Genomic DNA, 22,420 nt, shown 5'->3' with positions numbered 1-22,420 from the left:
TCACCGCCTGGTATGGCAACTGTTCGGTATCTGACCATAACGTGTTACAGAAGGTAGTGCGTACGGCCCAGTACATCACTGGGGCCAAGCTTCCAGCCATCCATATACTAGACGGTGTCAGAGGAAAGCCCCAAAAATGGTCAAAGACTCCAGTCACCCAAGTCGTAGTCTGTTCTCTCTGCTACAGCACGGCAAGTGGTACCGGAGCACCAAGTCTAGGACCAAAAGGCTCCTTAACAGCTTCGGGGCGGCAGGTAGCCTAGTGGTTAAGAGCGTTTGGCCAGTAACCGAAAGGTTGCTGGATAGAATCCCCAAACCGACAAGGTAAAAATCTGTCATTCTGCCTCTGAGCAAGGCAGTTAATCCACTGTTCCCCGGGCGCCGAAGACATGGATGTCGATTATGGCAGTTTTTTTTTTACTTTAGTTTATTTGGTAAATATTTTCTTAACTCTTTAACTCTTTCTTGAACTGCATTGTTGGTTAAGGGCTTCTATTTCACTGTAAGGTCTACTACACCTGTTGTATTCGGTGCATGTGAGCTTTGCTTTGCTACACCAGTTTCACATGCAGAACATATGTCCACCTCAGGCAACAGAGGCGAGGTTACACAGTAGACCCAAATCAAGGAGCCTAATATGACAAGAAACTGAACTGCTTACATCTGTCATCCAATCACAGTGGAAGGAAAAACATTTGTTTGTAACCGAAACGGTAAGGATGATGCAAACAGACACATTGACGGTACCGGCTTCAGATGACTCCCGTGGGGCAAAACGGAGACAACCATCGCGTTTGTGATAATCTCATCCTCCCATAAGGTGGTCATATTAGTTTGTATGTCAAACAATGCGGACGCGGCTCGAGACATTTTCGCGAGAAGACCGATTTTCAGTATGTTTCATGGTCTGACAAACACTGCTGTAGCTCGGCTCCCTTCCACCGCAGATGCGGAGGGCAGTCATAGGCAGAGATATCTCTAGCTTAAACTGATGGATTGTGATGGTGTTTCTTTGTATTATGTTACTTAAATTGACGCACCGGTGCAACAATAAACTCTTAAGAGGTTTGTACAGGTGACGTTCAAATGACAGTCATGACAGATCCTGGAAACCATATTCCTTTCCTTTCATCATTCTAGTCTCTCATTATTCATAGGTAGACGTTTGACGTGGCAAGGAGGTGGCTTTCATTTCACTGAAACAGAAACTGAAACTTAGACACGGGACATATAAAGACCTGTGTTCTAGGAAGCCATCCCATTAAGGTTATTCCCTACTCTGGTTATTAAACGGCTCTGAACTTGTCAATCAAGTCAAACACAAGCAGTCAAAAATGTATGCTAATTATAGTCCAGGCGAAGAAGTTAAATGTAGGATGATGGCCAGGATGATGAACTCGAACGATTCAGGATTGGAACGAGGATATGGAAACGACTACCAGATCACAAAGCGTACATACTTCCAACAGCCAGATTCCTATACTCACTCAGTGAGCACAGAGAGAACCCCACATGTGAGAAACAGGTGAGTCCACAAGGACAATTATTGGGTTGTCATTCTGTTGTTGACCAAGATTATACTTTTGAATGTATAACTGAAGGGGAATACTGATCTGACTTTTATAATATTATTAAAAAATACTAAAACATAATTCCATTATCATGCTCCAACAGGAAGTGGAATGGGGGTTACAAGACGTTCCAGAAAAGACCATATTCTCGTAAGACAACATTTAAAATCTATTACCAAATCAATGAGAAAACATGTGCACTAACCAACCCCATGTACACTGTTTATTTGTTTTGTAAAGGATGCAACAGCAAATTCACTACAATCTAAAACATTTATCTGAAAACCGACCATGATATAGATTATGCAGTGCCTTCAGAAAGTGTTCACACCCATTGACTTTCTCAAACTTTTGTTGTGTTACAGCCTGGATTTAAAATGGATTCCATTCAGATTTCTTTTGTCACTGACAAACAGTACCTCATAATGTCAAATTGGTAGTGTGTTTTTAGAAAATGTTACACATGAATTAAAAATGAAAAGCTGAAATGTCTTTAGTCAATAGGTATTGTAAAAACTATTGGTTGCTAAATCCGGAGAAATGACGGACGGTAAAAATCTGACTAAAAGGACCACATAAAAACGGTTGGCTGGTGGTATGCTCTCACCAGTCTGAGTGGTCGGCTGTGAATACCCTCACCCGCTATATACAGTGCCTTGCGAAAGTATTCGGCCCCCTTGAACTTTGCGACCTTTTGCCACATTTAAGGCTTCAAACATAAAGATATAAAACTGTATTTTTTTGTTAAGAATCAACAACAAGTGGGACACAATCATGAAGTGAAACAACATTTATTGGATATTTCAAACTTTTTTAACAAATCAAAAACTGAAAAATTGGGCGTGCAAAATTATTCAGCCCCTTTACTTTCAGTGCAGCAAACTCTCTCCAGAAGTTCAGTGAGGATCTCTGAATGATCCAATGTTGTCCTAAATGACTAATGATGATAAATACAATCCACCTGTGTGTAATCAAGTCTCCGTATAAATGCACCTGCACTGTGATAGTCTCAGAGGTCCGTTAAAAGCGCAGAGAACATCATGAAGAACAAGGAACACACCAGGCAGGTCCGAGATACTGTTGTGAAGAAGTTTAAAGCCGGATTTGGATACAAAAAGATTTCCCAAGCTTTAAACATCCCAAGGAGCACTGTGCAAGCGATAATATTGAAATGGAAGGAGTATCAGACCACTGCAAATCTACCAAGACCTGGCCGTCCCTCTAAACTTTCAGCTCATACAAGGAGAAGACTGATCAGAGATGCAGCCAAGAGGCCCATGATCACTCTGGATGAACTGCAGAGATCTACAGCTGAGGTGGGAGACTCTGTCCATAGGACAACAATCAGTCGTATATTGCACAAATCTGGCCTTTATGGAAGAGTGGCAAGAAGAAAGCCATTTCTTAAAGATATCCATAAAAAGTGTCGTTTAAAGTTTGCCACAAGCCACCTGGGAGACACACCAAACATGTGGAAGAAGGTGCTCTGGTCAGATGAAACCAAAATTGAACTTTTTGGCAACAATGCAAAACGTTATGTTTGGCGTAAAAGCAACACAGCTGAACACACCATCCCCACTGTCAAACATGGTGGTGGCAGCATCATGGTTTGGGCCTGCTTTTCTTCAGCAGGGACAGGGAAGATGGTTAAAATTGATGGGAAGATGGATGGAGCCAAATACAGGACCATTCTGGAAGAAAACCTGATGGAGTCTGCAAAAGACCTGAGACTGGGACGGAGATTTGTCTTCCAACAAGACAATGATCCAAAACATAAAGCAAAATCTACAATGGAATGGTTCAAAAATAAACATATCCAGGTGTTAGAATGGCCAAGTCAAAGTCCAGACCTGAATCCAATCGAGAATCTGTGGAAAGAACTGAAAACTGCTGTTCACAAATGCTCTCCATCCAACCTCACTGAGCTCGAGCTGTTTTGCAAGGAGGAATGGGAAAAAATGTCAGTCTCTCGATGTGCAAAACTGATAGAGACATACCCCAAGCGACTTACAGCTGTAATCGCAGAAAAAGGTGGCGCTACAAAGTATTAACTTAAGGGGGCTGAATAATTTTGCACGCCCAATTTTTCAGTTTTTGATTTGTTAAAAAAGTTTGAAATATCCAATAAATGTCGTTCCACTTCATGATTGTGTCCCACTTGTTGTTGATTCTTCACAAAAAAATACAGTTTTATATCTTTATGTTTGAAACCTGAAATGTGGCAAAAGGTCGCAAAGTTCAAGGGGGCCGAATACTTTCGCAAGGCACTGTACTTATAACTGATTGGTTCTGATTGGTTCAGTCCTCACACACACACACACACACACACACACACACACACACACACACACACACACACACACACACACACACACACACACACACACACACACACACACACACACACACACACACACACACACACACACACACACACACACGTAGACACAGCTGTTTCCATTTGAAGATGTTTATAGGATTTTGGTCATCCGAACGACTTGGAATCTTATTGTTGTGGTTCTATAAAACAAAGATATGCACACACGTAAACAGTATTAGTTAAAAGTTATGACTATGCAATTTACATATCTGTACATGAATAAACGGCAAATGGCATAACACTTGTCTATAAAGGGCTATAAACACAGCATCCCTATAAACATCAATTTAAAACATTCACCTCTTGGAGAGAGAAACAAATTACGTGGATTGACAAAGGGTCAAGATTTATGACACCCTCTCTCTCCAGCCTTGTGTGAGAATTTTATCAGATCTGCCCTGGCGCAACAGGGTCATAAATTACTCTGCGCATGAGCAAGCTCCAAGAAGTGTCTGGGATGACTCTAGAAGCTCGCCCATGGCAGCACAATAAAACACCTTAATAAAGGCCACTATGGAAAACGCTGTGGTAGCGTGTGGATGCAAAAGACAATGTTAACTAATACAACAATTAAACCACTTCTGGAAATGTATTGCAACCAATAAAATAATAACACTTATGACAGTACAGAATTACATACAGTTGAAGTCGGAAGTTTACATACACCTTAGCCAAATACATTTAAACTCAGTTTTCACAATTCCTGACATTTAATCCTAGTAATAATTCCCTGTCTTAGGTCAGTTAGGATCATCACTTTATTTTAAGAATGTGAAATGTCAGAATAATAGTAGAGAGAATAATTTATTTAAACTTTTATTTATTTTATCACATTCCCAGTGGGTCAGAAGTTTACATACACTCAATTAGTATTTGGTAGCATTGCCTTTAAATTGTTTAACTTGGGTCAAAGTTTGTAGGCCTCCTTGCTTGCACACGCTTTTTCAAATCTGTCCACACATTTTCTATAGGATTGAGGTCAGGGCTTTGTGATGGCCAAGCTCGAATACCTTGACTTTGTTGTCCTTAAGCCATTTTGCCACAACTTTGGAAGATGCTTGGGGTCATTGTCCATTTGGAAGACCCATTTTGCAACCAAGCTTTTACTTCCTGACTGATGTCTTGAGATGTTGCTTCAATATATCCACATAATGTCCTCCCTCATGATGCCATCTATTTTGTGAAGTGCATCAGTCATTTTATCATCAGTTTCTCTCAGCCAATCATCAGTCGTTTGTGTAAGTGCTCTGCTTGTTGATTGTCCTTCCCCATAACCGTGCTAAAAGTCTGTGGTCAATTTGTTTACTGTGAAATAGCATTGTATCTGGTCAAACCAGATCCAGCAGGTTTGCAAGCAGAGTAAAACAAAATGAACAAAACTGATGTATCTTTCAGGACCTATTCAGGCCGTCGGTAGATCCACCCAATACAAACATTAAATTAAATTATTGTGTCCTCACTCCTGCCTGCTATTTGAACTATTTGCCGAAAACAATTAACCGATTCTCGGAAGACATTCGCTCTGCTAAACGTCAGCAGGAGGAGAACAATTAACGTTTTGTCCTGAATACAAAGTATTTTGTTTGGGGCAAATGCAATACAACACATTACTGAGTACCAATCCTCATATTTTCAACCGTAATGGTGGCTACATCATGTTATGGGTATGCTTGTAATCGTTAAGGACTGGTGAGTTTTTCAGGATAAAAAAAGAAACGTAATGGAGCTATGCACAGGCAAAAACCTATTGGAAAACCTGGTTCAGTCTGCTTTCCACAAGACACTGCGAGATTAATTCACCTTTCAGCAGGATAATAACCTAACATGAATGGCCAAATAAACACAAGTTCCTTACCAAGAAGACAGCAAATGTTCCTGAAGGGCCGAGTAACAGTTTTGACTGAAATTTGTTTAAGAATCTATGGCAAGACCTGGAAATGGGCCTCCCGAGCGGCGCAGCGGTCTAAGGCACTGCATCGCAATGTTGCAGCGTTACTACGGGGTTTGATCCCATGCTGTGTCATTACTGTTCGTGACTGCATAAGCGGCACACAATTGGCCCAATGTCTTCCGGGTTAGGGGAGGGTTTGGCCAGGCTTTACTTGGCTCATCGCGCTCTAGCAACTCCTTGTGGCAGACCGGGTGCCTGCAGGCTGACTTCGGTCAAGTTGAACGTTGTTTCCTACGACACATTGGTGCAGCTGGTTTTTGAGTTAAGAGAGCGGTTGTTAAGAAGCGGGGTTTGGCGGGTCATGTTTCGGGGGACGCATGACTCAAACTTTGCCTCTCCTGAGCCTGTTGGGGAGTTGCTGCGATGAGACAAGATCGTAATCACGAAATTGTGGGGTAAAAATTACAACAACAAAAAAAGACCTGAACAAGTTTGTCTAGCAATGATCAACAACCAACTTGACAGAGCTTGAAGAATTTTGAAAAGAATAATGCACAATCCAGGTGTGGAAAGCTCTTACAGACTTACCCAGAAAGACTCACAGATACAATCGCTGACAAAGGTGATTCTACCATGTATTGACTCAGAGGTTGAATATGTATCTAATCAAGATATGTTAGTGGTTTATTTTTCATGATTTATTTGACAAATGTTAGACTTTCTCTTCCACTTTGACATTACAGAGTTTTTTTTATTTAACCTTCATTTAACTAGGTAAGTCAGTTAGAACAAATTCTTAATTACAATGACAACCTAGGAACAGTGGGTTAACTGCCTTGTTCAGGGGCAGAACCAGATTTTTACCTTGTCAGCTCAGGGATTCAATCTAGCAACTTTTCGGTTACTGGCCCAACGCTCTAACCACTAAGGTACCTGACGCCCCAGGTAGCTTAGAATTGTTTTAGCTTAAATCTTATAATTATTTTTTATTTTTTTATAATTAAATCCATTTTAATCCCAATTTGTAACATCAAGAGGTGTAAATACTTTCTGAAGGCAATGTATTTCAAGAACTGCATCATAAGCAAGTTTGATATGGTAAAGTATACCTAAAAATGAAGGAAGTAATGGTACAAGAGTGGGGAACTATGGGAGTTATGCTAACCTGAGATTTTAATGTACCTGAAAAACACCTTTAATGCAGGGAGGAATGGTTCCAGGAGTGCTTCATTAGAAGACACCATACAAAGAGGAAAAGAAAGGAATGCATCTGCTCTGCATGACACAAGTTGCAGAACTACACAAGGTGAGAGAGTAAAGATTTGTCGCAAAATATACAGTACAGTTCAAACGTTTGGACACACCTACTCATTCAAGGGTTTTTATTTTTTTTTCTATTTTCTACATTGTAGAATTATAGTGAAGACATCAAAACTATGAAATAACACGTATGGAATCGTGTAGTAACCAAAAAAGTGTTAAACAAATCAAAATTGATTTAATATTTGAGATTCTTCAGAGTAGCCACCATTTGCCTTGATGACAGCTTTGCACACTCTTGGCATTCTCTCAACCAGCTTCATGAGTTAGTCACCTGGAATGCATTTCAATTAACAGTTGTGCCTTGTTAAAAGTTAATTTGTGGAACTAATTTCTTTCTTAATGCATTTGAGACAATCAATTGTGTTGGGACAAGGAAGGGGTGGTATACAGAATATAGCCCTATTTGGTAAAAGACCAAGTCCATATTATGGCAAGAACAGCTCAAATAACCAAAGAGAAACCACAGTCCATCATTATTTTAAGACATTAAGGTAAGTCAATGCAGAAAATCTCAAGAACATCAAGTGCAGTTGCAAAAACCATCAAGCGCTATGATGAAACTGGCTCTCATGAGGACCACCACAGGAAAGGAAGACCCAGAGTTACCTCTGCTGCAGAAGATAAGTTCATTAGAGTTAACTCAGATTGCAGCCCAAATAAATGTTTCAGAGTTCAAGTAACAGACACATCTCAACATCAACTGTTCAGAGGAGACAGCATGAATCGGGCCTTCATGGTCAAATTGCTGCAAAGAAACCACTACTAAAGGATGCCAATAAGAAGAAGAGACTTGCTTGTACCAAGAAACACAGGCAATGGACATTAGACCAGTGAAAATCTGTCCTTTAGTCTGATGAGTCCAAATTTGAGATTTTTGGTTCCAACCGTCGTGTCTTTGTGAGACATAGTAGGTGAACGGATGATCTCCGCATGTGTGGTTCCCACAGTGAAGCATGGAGGAGGAGGTGTGATGGTGTGGGGATGCTTTGCTGGTGATACTGTCAAGGATATATTGAAAATTCAAGGCACACTTAACCAGCATGGCTACCACAGCATTTTGCAGCGATACACCATCCCATCTGGTTTGCCCTTAGTGGGACTATCATTTGTTTTTCAACATGACAATGGCCCAACACACCTCCAGGTTGTTTAAGGGCTATTTGACCAAGATGGAGAGTGATGGAGTGCTGCATCAGATGACCTGGCCTCTACAATCACCCGAACTCAACCCAATTGAGATGGTTTGGGATGAGTTGGACCACAGAGGGAAGGAAAAACATCCAACAAGTGCTCAGCATATGTGGGAACTCCTTCAAGACTGTTGGAAAAGCATTCCGGGTGAAGCTGGTTGAGAGAATGCCAAGAGTGCAAAGCTGTCATCAAGGCAAAGGGTGGTTACTTTGAAGAATCTCAAATATAAAATATATTTTGATTTGTTTAACACTTTTTTGGTTGCTACATGATTCCATATTTGTTATTTCATAGTTTTGATGTCTTAACTATTATTTTTCAATGTAGAAAACAAGGGGGGAAAAAAAACTTGAATGAGTAGGTGTGTCCAAACTTTTGACTGGTACTGTACATTGTTGAAACACTTTATAATGTAGCTTCCACAATATCATACAAAATAATTATATTCATTTGACATAGGTGACACTTCAACAGCACACAAAATCCCAAGCTGTTTGTTAAAGATGATTGTGATTGACCTACAACCATTGTCCATTGTTGAAGACAAAGGTATCTGCGCTGTTATGAGGGCTATTGAGCCCACACAGGACATTTCACGAGTGACATCCAAAGACCTACGCTTACAACTTCTTCAAATGTATAAAGAGACTAAAGAGATGGTGAAAAAAGAGTTGGCTTCATCAGATGACATTTCGTTGACATCAGAATTGTGGGTTTCAAGAGCTGAAGTATCTTTTGTGACGGTGACCTGTCACTATCTAGGCAAAGACTGGCATCTGAAGTCCCATGTGTTAGAAACAGCCAATTTACCTGATGAACATACTCCAAAAAACATAGTGGACCAGATGCTGAAGACCGCAAAAGCATGGGGCATTAAAGACAAAATCCATACCGTTGTCATGGAAGGAGGAACAACCATGAAGGACGAAGTCTCAAAAGCTGGATGGACACACATCTCTTGTCTTGCTTATACTTTGGACTTGGTGTTCAAGGACGTCCTAGAAAAATATTCTGGACTTAAAACTCTGCTGAAAAAGTCCCAGAATGTTGTGAGGTTCTTCCACTGTGACATCAAGGCAGAACAAAAACTCAAGGAGTACCAACTGAAGCTAAAGTTGCCTGAAAGTGTACTGATCCAGTCTGTTGGTAACGGTTGGCTCTCTTCACTCAGCATGCTGGAGCGATTTGTAGAACAGCACCAGGCCATTACAGCTGTGCTCCTTCAGAGGCTTGAGTACAACCTATGGCTTGCAGACGAAGACATAAAGACAATCAACGATGTCATAGCCGCACTTCAGCCTTTCAAAAAGGCAACAAAAGAAATGCCAAGAGCGGGATATGAATCCATATTATTTATCATTCCACTTATGAACAGATGTCAGAGAGACATCGAAAAGTTGGCACAAAACGGTAACGAGGTAGCATTCGGTCTGGCCAAAATGTGTGAATGGCATTTTTGCAATGTCAAGCTCAACCGCTGGCTTACAGTTAGCACAGTCCTGGACCCAAGATTCAAGAAGCTCCTACTCTCTGATGATAACAAAGTCCAGTTATCCAGAAGACAAATCCTCAAAGCAATGGATGACATCAGCACAAGTGCAGTGTCTGCTCCAGTTGGTTCTGGCAAACAATCCCACTTTGATTGTGACTTTATGAGGTATGTCAAAGAGAGACCCATCACAATGTTTCAGAGCCCCCTGAAATGGTGGAGGGTCAACAAAGACTTAGTGGATCTAAAAAGGATTGCACATAAATACCTTGGCGTTGTTTGCACAGCAATACCTCTGGAGAGAGTTTTCGCCAAAGAAGAGAGCCATGTCTTCTGTAACAGGCGAAGCTGCTTAGAGACGGAAAATGTCAATATGGTGCTATTTCTAAACAGCAACTGTTCTACAACAATGTAGCAACCCACTGGGGGGAAAAACTAGTTGAATCAACGTTGTCTCCATGTCATTTCAACCCCAAAAATCTATGTGATGACGTTGAATCAAAGTGGAAAACTGATTGGATTTGCAAAAAGTAATAGACGTAACATTTTTTTTTTTCACCCAATTTTTAACCTTAGTCCAATAGCATGGTGAATGTGTTTGTTGATTTCACTTTAGTTGACAACTCAACCAAATGTAAATCAAAACAAGACTTTGAATTGACGTCTGTGCCCACTTGGAACACACCAATGACAAAAGTACTCTTTCAATTATAAAGCAACCTGAGATTATATATATATAAAATACTGTAACAATATGTGATGATCATGTGTTTATATAAACTACAAAGTAAACATAACTGTCAATTACCTAACACAGAATTATATTTAAAACATTACAACATAAACATTAGAACCTGATCAACCTTTAATCGAGAGAAAAAAACAATAACACTGAAAACACAGATTACGCGTTGCACCTGGTGGAAAAGATAACACTTTATGCCCCCTGGTGGAAAAGATAACACTTTATGCCACCTGGTGGAAAAGATAAGACTTTATGCCACCTGGTGGAAAAGATAACACTTTATGCCCCGTGGTGGAAAAGATAACACTTTATGCCCCCTGGTGGAAAAGATAACACTTTATGCCCCCTGGTGGAAAAGATAACACTTTATGCCCCCTGGTGGAAAAGATAACACTTTAGATAACACTTTATGCCCCCTGGTGGAAAAGATAAGACTTTATGCCCCCTGGTAGAAAAGATAACACTTTATGCCTCCTGGTGGAAAAGATAACACTTTATGCCCCCTGGTGGAAAAGATAACACTTTATGCCCCCTGGTGGAAAAGATAAGACTTTATGCCACCTGGTGGAAAAGATAACACTTTAGATAACACTTTATGCCCCCTGGTAGAAAAGATAACACTTTATGCCCCCTGGTGGAAAAGATAACACTTTATGCCCCCTGGTGGAAAAGATAACACTTTATGCCCCCTGGTGGAAAAGATAACACTTTATGCCCCCTGGTGGAAAAGATAACACTTTATGCCCCCTGGTGGAAAAGATAACACTTTATGCCACCTGGTGGAAAAGATAACACTTTCTGCCCCCTGGTGGAAAAGATAACACTTTTTCGTGTGCAACAGGCAAGATACATTCTCTTTCAGTATGATACTGGATGAGAACAAAATGACACACAAGATAACTTCACCAGATTTTTGGGAGGATAAGATGAGAGTCACAAGAGGTAGATGTTTAACGCAGCTCTTTTCAGTTTTACCTTGGGCTTCCTGCATTGAAAATCTGATTGTTACCTTTGGGTTGAGTAAATCTTGACTCAAAATAATGATATCACATAGTCATATTGTCTAGTCATATTGTTTGTACCAAGAATAAATATGAAGTGATGTTTGTTTACATTTATCAAATATTCTGTCTGCTAAGCTATATAAAAACGTGTACATTTTTACATTTTCATCAATAAATGTACGTTACATTTATCTCAATGCATTCCTCTATCTTTATTCCAGTATAGGACAGTTGAAAGGACTGTTTTAACGTATTTAACTAAATACCAACTATAGGCTGAATATCCACAATATGCAAGTCTTGTCAACCAGTAGAAGAAATACATTTTGAACATGACAAGAATCAAGACCAACACATATCTAATGGTGTCTAGATGAGCAAGTCTTACCTTGTAGCAGGTTACCATAGGGGGTCTGATTTGTGGTGGCTGAAGTAGGTTGGGCTAGAGTGGTGTTGCCTGGAGTAGGTTTCATGCTGGTGTCTAATCTGATGGTTGATGTTCTCTATGCTTTTGAGGGAAGTAAAGACAAACATCATAAAGAAATAGAGTTTGATAGATTTGTTTATAGATAGAGTAATTTGTTACATCTACTACAGTAAGCTAGTGTATGTCAGGCTTGACCTCAGTGGCACCAACCTTTGAGTGATCAGTGTTGTAGATCCTGGGTATCATCTGCCATTTTGGGCTGAAGATTGAAAAGAGAAAAACAGAGCAATCAAACAAGTAAGTAAACAGGAATAAAAGCAGTTTTGGGTTGTTAGGTTCTAAATAAACGGACGACTAGGAAAAGCTCAAACCAAGTTTATTCACCCAGTGAGTCAAACAGCTGCAAAGACAAAGACATGTTTCCACAAGAACATATATTTCTACCCTCTACTGAGCAGAGTCAAATCCTTGCACATCTAGACAGCCAATACATCTCTGTTGCTAGGCAGGAACTTAAGTGATGTGTGTAATAAACTGTTCCTTCTACCATCATGTGACCTGACCTCACCTCAGCCCACATTCCTCACTAATCCACAGCTAATCACCCTTCTCAGTGACCGCAGCATTGTAATTGCCTTTTCCCTTACTTAGTAACTATCCAGGCCCATGGCTCTATTCCAACCTCCATTGACCCCACCATATACATATCACTATTTCAAATTATAGCCCAACAGGGTCTTAAAGTTGACTAGTTAAAAATGCACATCATCTCATGAGAAGAAGTGGCATCTTACTGGCTGAAACTGCAGTCTGCTCCATATTGATAGAGGCCAATCAGGTGCTTGGGACACATCATCAACCCTGGGATATGGGGACGTCTACACTTAGGGCCTATATAGAGCATGAGCACGTCTCAGAGGAAGCATTTCACAAAACTAAAGCCATTGGACATGTACAGTAACTCTGTGCCAGCATCTACTTCACTACTGTGTTATGAAGAACAATTCAATGTTTCCCTTGTGCAACCATCCTATTCAACTTTAGTCCAGTCCCACTGAAAGGTACATCCTCCAGCAGGCAAAGTGATGCTTCCATTCTCACCACTGATGCAAAATCCACTCTTGTAGAATGGGCAGACTTGAAGTCTTCTGGGGGGTGATACAATGAACAGCGTACTCCAGGGGGTGCTCCCAGTCATTGTAGTCCACTGATTGATTGGACAAAGACAAAACAGGTGACTACTTTCACTAGTCAACGTCCATACTCTAATTGGCCTACACTGTAATGGAAAACTATAATTTATTTTGGTAATTTGGGGTATTATGTAAACACATTACCTAGCAGCCAACCTAAAAGCACCGATCCCTGGTAATTACTGTAAAATACTGTGAAATACAAACCCCATCTCCCCTCAATGAATTTCATTCATCTATTCATTCAATGCAAATACAGCAGCCGAAACTATTTTTTTTACAGTACAATACAGTTCATTTTACAGTATTGTATTATGTCATTACACAGTTACTTGCTTTGAGATTGTATTAGGATTACAGTAGCTGTACGGAAATATCAGATACAGTCAATTACTTGCCAATGAGCTGCCTGTAAATTACTGACAATTTCAGGGCAAACCCTTTACAGTGTATGATTCTATTCAATGTGACCCCTATCACGCCTCATAGTTATACCATACCGTGATATCTCATTCCAGAGGAGGGTAGAAACCTAGTGGAAAAAGGATCATAGTTGCACTTGTTGGACACCCTTGAATCTCTCCTGTGCCCATGGAGGAACCTGCATGTGTAGCCATTCCTGCACTGTCTGCGTATCCAGAACCTGCACACATGGTTGGGTAGGTTCCTTTCTAAATGTAATCCGTTACAGTTACAAGTTACCTGTCACAAATTGTAATCAGTAATGTAACTTTTGGATTACCCAAACTCAGTAACGGAATCTGATTACATTCCATTACTTTTAGATGGTGCAATATTCATATGTGTAAACATACTGAATTTTAATTGGATGCATTTTACCGCCATATCATACTGTGCTATGATTGGTTAAGACCACCCAAATGGTTAGGTCACAGGCAGTTTGATCCTGGTTGGCGATACGTGAACATGCCAGTTATAGCTAGCTAATAAAGAGCTACGTTAAGAAATATCCTGTAGTACTGCATTTTATTATTTTGTACAAAGTGTGCAAAACAAGACAGATGACTTCTCCCTTAAGAGGCATTAGAAGAAGACAAAAAACGTATGTTACCAATTGAAAGACATTTGCAGGATAAATCATTGTTAAAGTTTACATAGCTGGCCATATATGGATGTTAAAATGTACTTTATGGGTTGGTTATGTAGGCTTCTTCTAAACCATCGCTTTCTACTACATATAATTTGATTAAATGATATGTTTACATTAAAAGCCAAAGTCTATCAGAATTCCAGTCATTCCAATAAATGTTATACCCCTTGATCTTCAGGAATAGGACATGGAATATGGATTAGCCAAATTGTTTTACCTGGGCATAACCCCCAAAATAAGGACTTATTAGCCAGCCCTACTCTGTTGTTTATGATTTTGTTGTCAGAGGACTGAATGGCATGCTTTGCCAAGAGTGTGCAAAGCTTTCATTAAGGCAAAAGGTTGCTACTTTGAAGAATATCAAATATATTCAGCTAGCTGCATTAGGTATTGTATTTCTGATGGGAATGGCCCTAGCCCTCACCTTCTGAACCAACAGGTCCCAGACGTACTCAATGGGATTGAGATCCAGGCTCTTCGCTGGTCATGGCAGAACACTGACATTCCTGTCTTGCAGGAAATCAAGCACAGAACGAGCAGTATGGCTGGTGGCATTGTTATGCTGATGGGTCATGTCAGGATGAGCCTGCAGGAAGGGTACCACATGAGGGAGGAGGATGTCTTCCCTGTAACACACAGCGTTGAGATTGCCTGCAATGACAACAAGCTCAGTCCGATGATGCTGTGACACATCGCCCCAGACCGCCCCAGACCATGACAGACCCTCCACCACCAAATCGATTTAAAAGTAATCGTCGAAGTAGTCATCTAGTTTTTCAAAAGTATCGGTAATCTGATTACAGTATTTTTGCTGGTAATGTAACGGATTACAGTTACCGTTTTTTTGTAATCCTTTATAATATGTTACTCCCCAACCCTGCCTGTCCCTCCTATCTCTGTCACCGTGGCAGCTTGGAGAAGAGGAATATGAAATAAGGGAAATTAGGCATTTTACTAAATCAATTAATACAGTCATCATTTATATATGATTTAATAGGCTACCCTAATGCTTTTAGGCTTCAAGTGGTTCATCATTCCGAGTATTTCAAGTGTAGCTTTTTTCGATATCAGTTACGTAACGTTTGCCTAGGCTAGCCTACTCAACAAGCAGACATCACAAAGTGAGCCAGTTGAAACATCATTTAACTCTTCATTGTCTTTCAAGTTGTGCAGCCTAAGCCTGTTTCATTTCAATAACATCATTTATGGCGTTCTTACTTATCATTTCGAAGATTCAACACAACGACCAGTTTTAGCTTCTTCGTTCGAATACAACCTAGTGAAAGGTACATCGAATCGATGCACCGAATGTCTGACTGCCGTGAGTGTTGTATCAGTGTACTCAATGTCACACTCTACTTGTCGCTAGGGAGCAGTAGATACTAATACCAGCAGCGCCGACTCGGAAACTCATGCACGGATAACAGGGTTGGCGTCAGAACGATTTAGTTGGATGGCCCTTTGGGGTCACGTTTTTTTCACGGGACCTCCTATGTGTGCACGCGCTTGGGTGTTACGGTAAATATCGTAGGCAGCTTTTGGAGTTTCAAGTTTGGGGAAGTTTACAATTTATCCTACGATCTGGGTGAAAGTTATGGTTGTTGTTATAAGTGCATTTTCGTGGAACATTTTCATTTCAATAATAACATTTTCATATCTCAAAATCACTGTCACGTGGTTAATCATACAAATCTGAAGTAAAATGTGAAAAAATCAGCTACGGATAGAACACCAGCCTCTGTCATATGGACACTGATACACCGTGGTCCATTTAAGTGATAATGCCCGAGAAGCCGGTGTTTGGAAGATATTTTGGCAGGGTGTTGTTAGGCCTGAAACCAGCTTAGAGGGCATTATCACTTTTAGACAACGGGTTACAAACATATTCAAATAATGATTGATATGTTTTCATTAAAAACGTTATTTGGATTAATTTATTCATACCATTTATCCTTCCACAATATATAGTCCCGACACACATCTAGGGTTGCTAGAGACGCGACCCAGTCGTTCAGTCCTTTTGTTCTGTATCTAATGACGCGACCCAGTCGTTCAGTCTTTTTGTTCTGTATCTAATGACGCGACCCAGTCGTTCAGTCTTTTTGTTCTGTATCTATGGACGCGACCCAGTCATTCAGTCTTTTTGTTCTGTATCTATGGATGCGACCCAGTCGTTCAGTCTTTGTTCTGTATCTATGGATGCGACCCAGTCGTTCAGTCTTTGTTCTGTATCTAATGATGCGACCCAGTCGTTCAGTCTTTTTGTTCTGTATCTAATGACGCGACCCAGTCGTTCAGTCTTTTTGTTCTGTATCTATGGACGCGACCCAGTCGTTCAGTCTTTGTTCTGTATCTATGGATGCGACCCAGTCGTTCAGTCTTTGTTCTGTATCTATGGATGCGACCCAGTCGTTCAGTCTTTGTTCTGTATCTATGGATGCGACCCAGTCGTTCAGACTTTGTTCTGTATCTATGGACGCGACCCAGTCGTTCAGTCTTTGTTCTGTATCTATGGATGCAACCCAGTCGTTTGTTCTAAATGTACCGTTACCATACTGGCAACGTTCTTATCCCTTGCTTGCTAGCTCGCCAACTACAGCTAACTTACAGTCATGTCAAAAAGTGCAGCCAGAATAACAGCAAAGTAGCCGCATGTGCACTTGTTTAAGTTGTTTTCTAGTGACATTTATTTGGATACATCCATAACAATTAGCTAAATGCATTTTATTGATTGATTGATTGAGTGATAGAACCCATAGATAGCCCATAGGCCAATGCAGCAGTAGGCCTATAAGTTCCATCTTCAACTAAGTAAAATACATAGGCCTAAAGACAACAAAAAAAAAACATACAAAATATCCTGATCAAAATTCTGGTTCTTTCAAACACATTCAACTCTCAACTCCGCCTGTCTGCCTCCCTTTCTATCTGTCTTGACTTGAGCTATTGCAAGGGGCCCTCAGAGTTTCCCACGCCAGTGATCTCGGGACAGACAGATGTTTTTTTTTATGACGTCTCCACTGGATATATGGGATCATCATCTTTCACACCGAGGCTTGGTGATTATCGAGGCCGGGAGTGTTGGAAATATTTTTAAAGTACTGAGGAACTATCATTTGCAATGGATGTTTAAAAAACAGACTTCATTTACATTGTGTGAGGTAAAGAAAAAAATACTGATTACTGGTGGACGTGGTGAGTTAAGACAATAAGAAATCAGGCATCGCCAAATGGGCACTTTCCTACGTTTACATGCAGCAGGCCAGGTAGGGCTACTTCTAAGTGTGCTTAGGCACGCTCGCTCCCTCGGCGTTATCAGGTCAGAGAACCCAGACACATGATCATTGCTCACCGAGGACTCCAAACAAAAGACAATGAAAGATTGACAAAGCTCTTAACGGTTGTGAGCTCTGCAAACAACGTTTCCACTCCGAGAATGAGAACAGTAAATGACTGTAGCCTAATTAATATATGCATTAACAGAAATGTATGTAACCAAATAAAAAGTGATTAACGGTACATCTACATCAAATTGCAACAATTCACACAATGAAACTATGAATGGGAAAGAATTGTCAGGAGACAGCTGAGCGCATTCCGGACAGCAGAGTGCATGCATTCTGGAGAAGAAGCCCAGTGGCGAGCCTTCATTCAGGGTAGGTGGGGCTCTGTTTTTGAGCCCCTCCTGTGCCTGTTTTGTATGTTATTTTAGCATTAATACGTGTCACATATCAGTTTGCAAACACTGTTAAAAAAAAATGTGAGTTAATAAAGCCGCATACAAACATAGGTCTCTTTTTTGCTTTCTTGAGTAAGGCAGCTCCAAAATGCAGGAGTTTCCTGCCTAGCTCAATGCTTTCTGTGGTGGTGGGGCAGCCAGTAGAATTTGATTGGACTGATCATGTCAACATCATACTTTCAAAATCTTAGCTAGCAAGCTAGCAGTTATCATCATGAACCAAGTCGACAATCAACAGGCAAATCCGTTTCAATCCTTGTCATATGAAGAACAATTATGAAGAGAAGTTATAGATAAAAGGTATTGATGCTCATCGGCTATTGGACATAAACATTACACAACATGTTTGAAATTGCAATTTTAACAATTAATGGTTTGGAAGGAATCAGTGGCTAACTGCAAGCATTGCAAAGCAATCACTAGCCAGTGGAGTGGATGTGTGGTGCAAGTCTGGATTTAAGGGTCTCTTTTCCTAGCTTAAAAGGATAAACATTCAACATTGGCCATGCTGTCAATCAAGCATGAATTCTCCTGCTTTCAAAACAACTGGAAACTTGGAACTGGGAAATCTTAGACTCCAGTGAGTTAAAGACAACTGGGAACTCTGAAAGAAATGAGCTCCAACTGGCAAAATATGTTTTGAATGGTCATCCAGCTCAGAATTCCAAGTTGGGAACTCTGGCTTTTTCAAGAGCACCAACCTTAAGATCACTAACGTCAATATTCGATCTTGTTTTTTTCAGAGTTCCCAGTTGTCTTGAAAGCACAATAAATCCAGAGAATGCCAAACTTTGATGACAAAGTTTGATGACAAAATTTGCACAACAAGGAATGCCTCGCCACCTTCCTGTTCAAGTGAGCACAACACAGCAAGGTGAGTCCAAAAATGTCTTGTATGCTGCTGCATAAATTATGTAATATGCCAGGGAGATATGTATACTGTTGCTAAGAAAGTAACACTAAGTGTATGTTGTATAGTAAGCGGTTAATAGCCCATGTTCCACACCCTAATAATTTGGTCCCTCTTCCCCCGCATAATATTGCCTACGCATCTGACTTGGTGGTGCACGTGTAGCCTATAGCCTGTTTTAGAGAAATGTCATCATCGCATATTGTAAGAGCTTTCATTGTTTGCTTATATGCTCCCTTTATTTATCCTATGGTTCTGACTTGGTGTACAGGGAGAATACTGTAAGAACGGCACATATTCTGCCTTCTGTCTCTGTACATTTCAAAGCTGCTGAACAAATAGTTATATTGACTACGTCCGTCGTCGCTCGCTCATTAATGTCTTAATCAAAATTATGGATAGCCTCTTATCCGCTCGTCGTCCCCTTATGCCACATCTCAATTGTCAGTAGAAACCACATTTGTTTAAGCAATTCAGCCATATCAGCTATGTTTTTTTTAAAGGCAGTAAATGAGGCTGAATTAACTGTTTCGCTGCCATACAAGGCTCTGCTGATAGCCAGGTGTAACAGTGGTAATGTGTTGGGACTGCTGTTCGGACTCTGCTGTTGGGACAGCTTTATGTAGGCCCTAACAGTTTGTGGGCACCATTTGTCACTAGGCCCTAACAGTCCGTGGGCACCATTTGTCACCATTAGAGTCCAATTCATGTATTGTTTAGTGTTGTGTTGTGTAGTGGTTTTGCTGGCATGCATCTAAAACATTATTTTTGAGTTTGCCCCACCAAGATTTATATGCTAAAATCGCCACTGGACACGCCATATCTACGCCACACACCCCTCCCCTTCTTGTTGCCCTGTGGGATTCCCAAATAGGCATAGGCCTAAGGCACCTATGATTTTTAACAATCCACAGCTATCTTTAAAAAAAATGAGCTAATGATCCTCTGTGGCTAAGTCATGCTCTCTGGTGAAGTTTGGGTGGCGGGGTATCCTAGTGGTTAGAGCATTGGGCTAGTAACCAAAAGGTTGCAAGTTCAAATCCGTGAGCTGACAAGGTACAATTCTGTCGTTCTGCCCCTGAACAAGGCAGTTGACTCACTGTTCCTAGGCTGTCATTGAAAGTAAGAATTTGTTCTTAACTGACTTGCCTAGTTAAATAAAGGTTTAAAAAAGTATTGTGAATGTTTTTATTTAGACAGGAGTAATTCTATAATTTTGGCAAAACATCAATTTACTTTAGGGGAAGCATCCTAACAGTGCACTGTGCACCCGCCAACTTTCCTTACCCATTCGCAAGAGGCTGAAACCAGAGATCTGTATATAATGACGAGATGGTTGCCCTAACAATGGGGGTCGCCCCAAAGGCTGGAAGGCAGGCAACAAGCTTATTATGCCCATAGAAACGCATTGGGCTTATTCTGGACAGATTATGGCAAAAGTGAGCCCTCTTGCGTCACCTGTTTCTTTCTGCTGAAACTCATTTCAATTTCAATGTCAATTTAAGGGCTTTATTGGCATGGGAAACATATGTTTACATTGCCAAAGCAAGTGAAATAGATAATAAACAAAAGTAAAATAAACAATAACAAAAATGAACAGCAAATATTACAATCACAAAAGTTCCAAAATAATGAAGACATTTCAAATGTCATATTATGTGCAAATAGTTAAAGTAGAAAAGGGAAAATAAATAAACATAAATGTGGGTTGTATTTATAATGATGTTTGTTCTTCCCTGGCTGCCCTTTTCTTGTGGCAACAGGTCACACATCCTGCACAAAACACTCTCACCGGAGAAAGCATCTGAGTGAGCGAGATGTAACCCATGTGACTGATGGTGTCTGGCCAGGAATAGAACGACAGACCACACTCTTTTGGTCCAGACAGCATCAGATACATGGTCTACATGTACAAAGACAGAGGTGCGCTGTTTCGCTCGCTCAGATGCTTTATCTGCTTTGATTTCTATTTTATTGTGATCTCTTTTAGTCCTCATTTGGACTAATCTTCCAAGAGTCCTTAAACATAAAAATACAATTTATAACACGATCACATTACAAACAGACATAATACACTGACATATTGACCAGATAAACAATCTAACAGTCTAAACAGATAGATGAGTTCCTTCATCTACCATAGTCCTGCAAAACATTCCAATTTAAATGGTTTTAAAGTATTGTTTGAATTTATATATTGAAAGGTTTCTGATTTGCTCAGAGAAATTATTACATTTCTTTGTTGCTCTGAATCTAAATGTTATTTTGCCGATTTCTCTTTTCTGCTGGGATAACACATGAAAAAAACAACCTCTCACTGTCAACTGCGTTTATTTTCAGCAAACTTAACATGTGTAAATATTTGTATGATCATAACAAGATTCAACAACTGAGACATGAACTGAACAAGTTCCACAGACATGTGACTAACAGAAATGGAATAATGTGTCCCTGAACAAAGGGGGGGTTGTCAAAATCAAAAGTAACAGTACTGCAGTGCATCTCCTCCTCATGGACTGCACCAGATTTGCCAGTTCTTGCTGTGAGATGTTACCCCACTCTTCCACCAAGGCACCTGCAAGTTCCCAGACATTTCTGGGGGGAATGGCCCTAGCCCTCACCCTTCGATCCAACAGGTCCCAGACGTGCTCAATGGGATTAAGATCTGGGCTCTTCACTGGCCATGGCAGAACACTGACATTCCTGTCTCACAGGAAATCACGCACTGAACAAGCAGTATGGCTGGTGGCATTGTTATGCTGGAGGGTCATGTCAGGATGAGCCTGCAGGAAGAGTACCACATGAGGGAGGAGGATGTCTTCCCTGTAATACACAGCATTGAGATTGCCTGCAATGACAACAAGCTCAGTCTGATGATGCTGTGACACCATGATGGACCCTCCACCACCAAATCGATCCCGCTCCAGAGTACAGGCCTTGGGTTTGTGCCCATAGGCGACGTTGTTGCCGGTGATGTCTGGTGAGGACCTGCCTTACAACAGGCCTACAAGCCCTCAGTCCAGCCTCTCTCAGCCTATTGCGGACAGTCTGAGCACTGATGGAGGGATTGTGCATTCCTGATGTAACTCAGGCAGTTGTTGTTGCCATTCTGTACCTGTGCCGCAGGTGTGATGTTCGGATGTACAGATCCTGTGCAGGTGTTTTTACACTACGAGGATGATCAGCTCTCCGCCCTGTCTCCCTGTCTTAGGCATCTCACATTACGTTTATTGCAATTTATTGCCCTGGCCACATCTGCAGTCCTCTTGCCTCCTTGCAGCATGCCTAAGGCACGTTCACACAGATTAACAGGGACCCTGGGCATCTTTCTTTTGGTGTTTTTCAGAGTCCGTAGAAAGGCCTCTTTAGTGTCCTAAGTTTTCATAACTGGGAAACAGTATTTAAACCCTTTACCATGAAGATCTGTGAAGTTATTTGGATTTTTA

General features: G+C 40.7%; 1 protein-coding gene across 1 annotated transcript; it reads left to right on the top strand.

Annotated features, from left to right (window-relative positions):
- The first annotated feature begins 550 nt into the window (after window positions 1-550).
- Window positions 551-11,785, top strand: LOC149974556 (zinc finger BED domain-containing protein 4-like). Its single transcript, XM_090212866.1, has 4 exons — window positions 551-1,525; window positions 1,675-1,721; window positions 7,047-7,148; window positions 8,816-11,785. Exons 1-4 carry the CDS (start codon window positions 1,335-1,337, stop codon window positions 10,258-10,260), a joined length of 1,785 nt encoding a protein of 594 aa, XP_090068992.1. The 5' UTR covers window positions 551-1,334; the 3' UTR covers window positions 10,261-11,785.
- The last annotated feature ends 10,635 nt before the right edge of the window (window positions 11,786-22,420 follow it).

The sequence above is a fragment of the Oncorhynchus mykiss genome, chromosome 20, assembly GCF_057628025.1.
Source record: "Oncorhynchus mykiss isolate SJ-2025 chromosome 20, ASM5762802v1, whole genome shotgun sequence".
NCBI lineage: Eukaryota > Metazoa > Chordata > Actinopteri > Salmoniformes > Salmonidae > Oncorhynchus > Oncorhynchus mykiss.
This window is presented reverse-complemented; position numbering and strand designations above follow the sequence as displayed.

What these genes read in the sequence shown, in the direction of transcription:
- LOC149974556 (XM_090212866.1), top strand. Translation starts at nt 1,335, where the DNA reads ATGTATGCTAATTATAGTCCAGGCGAAGAAGTTAAATGTAGGATGATG. An exon ending in ACCCCACATGTGAGAAACAG is followed by an intron (nt 1,526 to 1,674) that starts GTGAGTCCACAA and finishes ATGCTCCAACAG; the next exon opens with GAAGTGGAATGGGGGTTACA. An exon ending in CCAGAAAAGACCATATTCTC is followed by an intron (nt 1,722 to 7,046) that starts GTAAGACAACAT and finishes CCTTTAATGCAG; the next exon opens with GGAGGAATGGTTCCAGGAGT.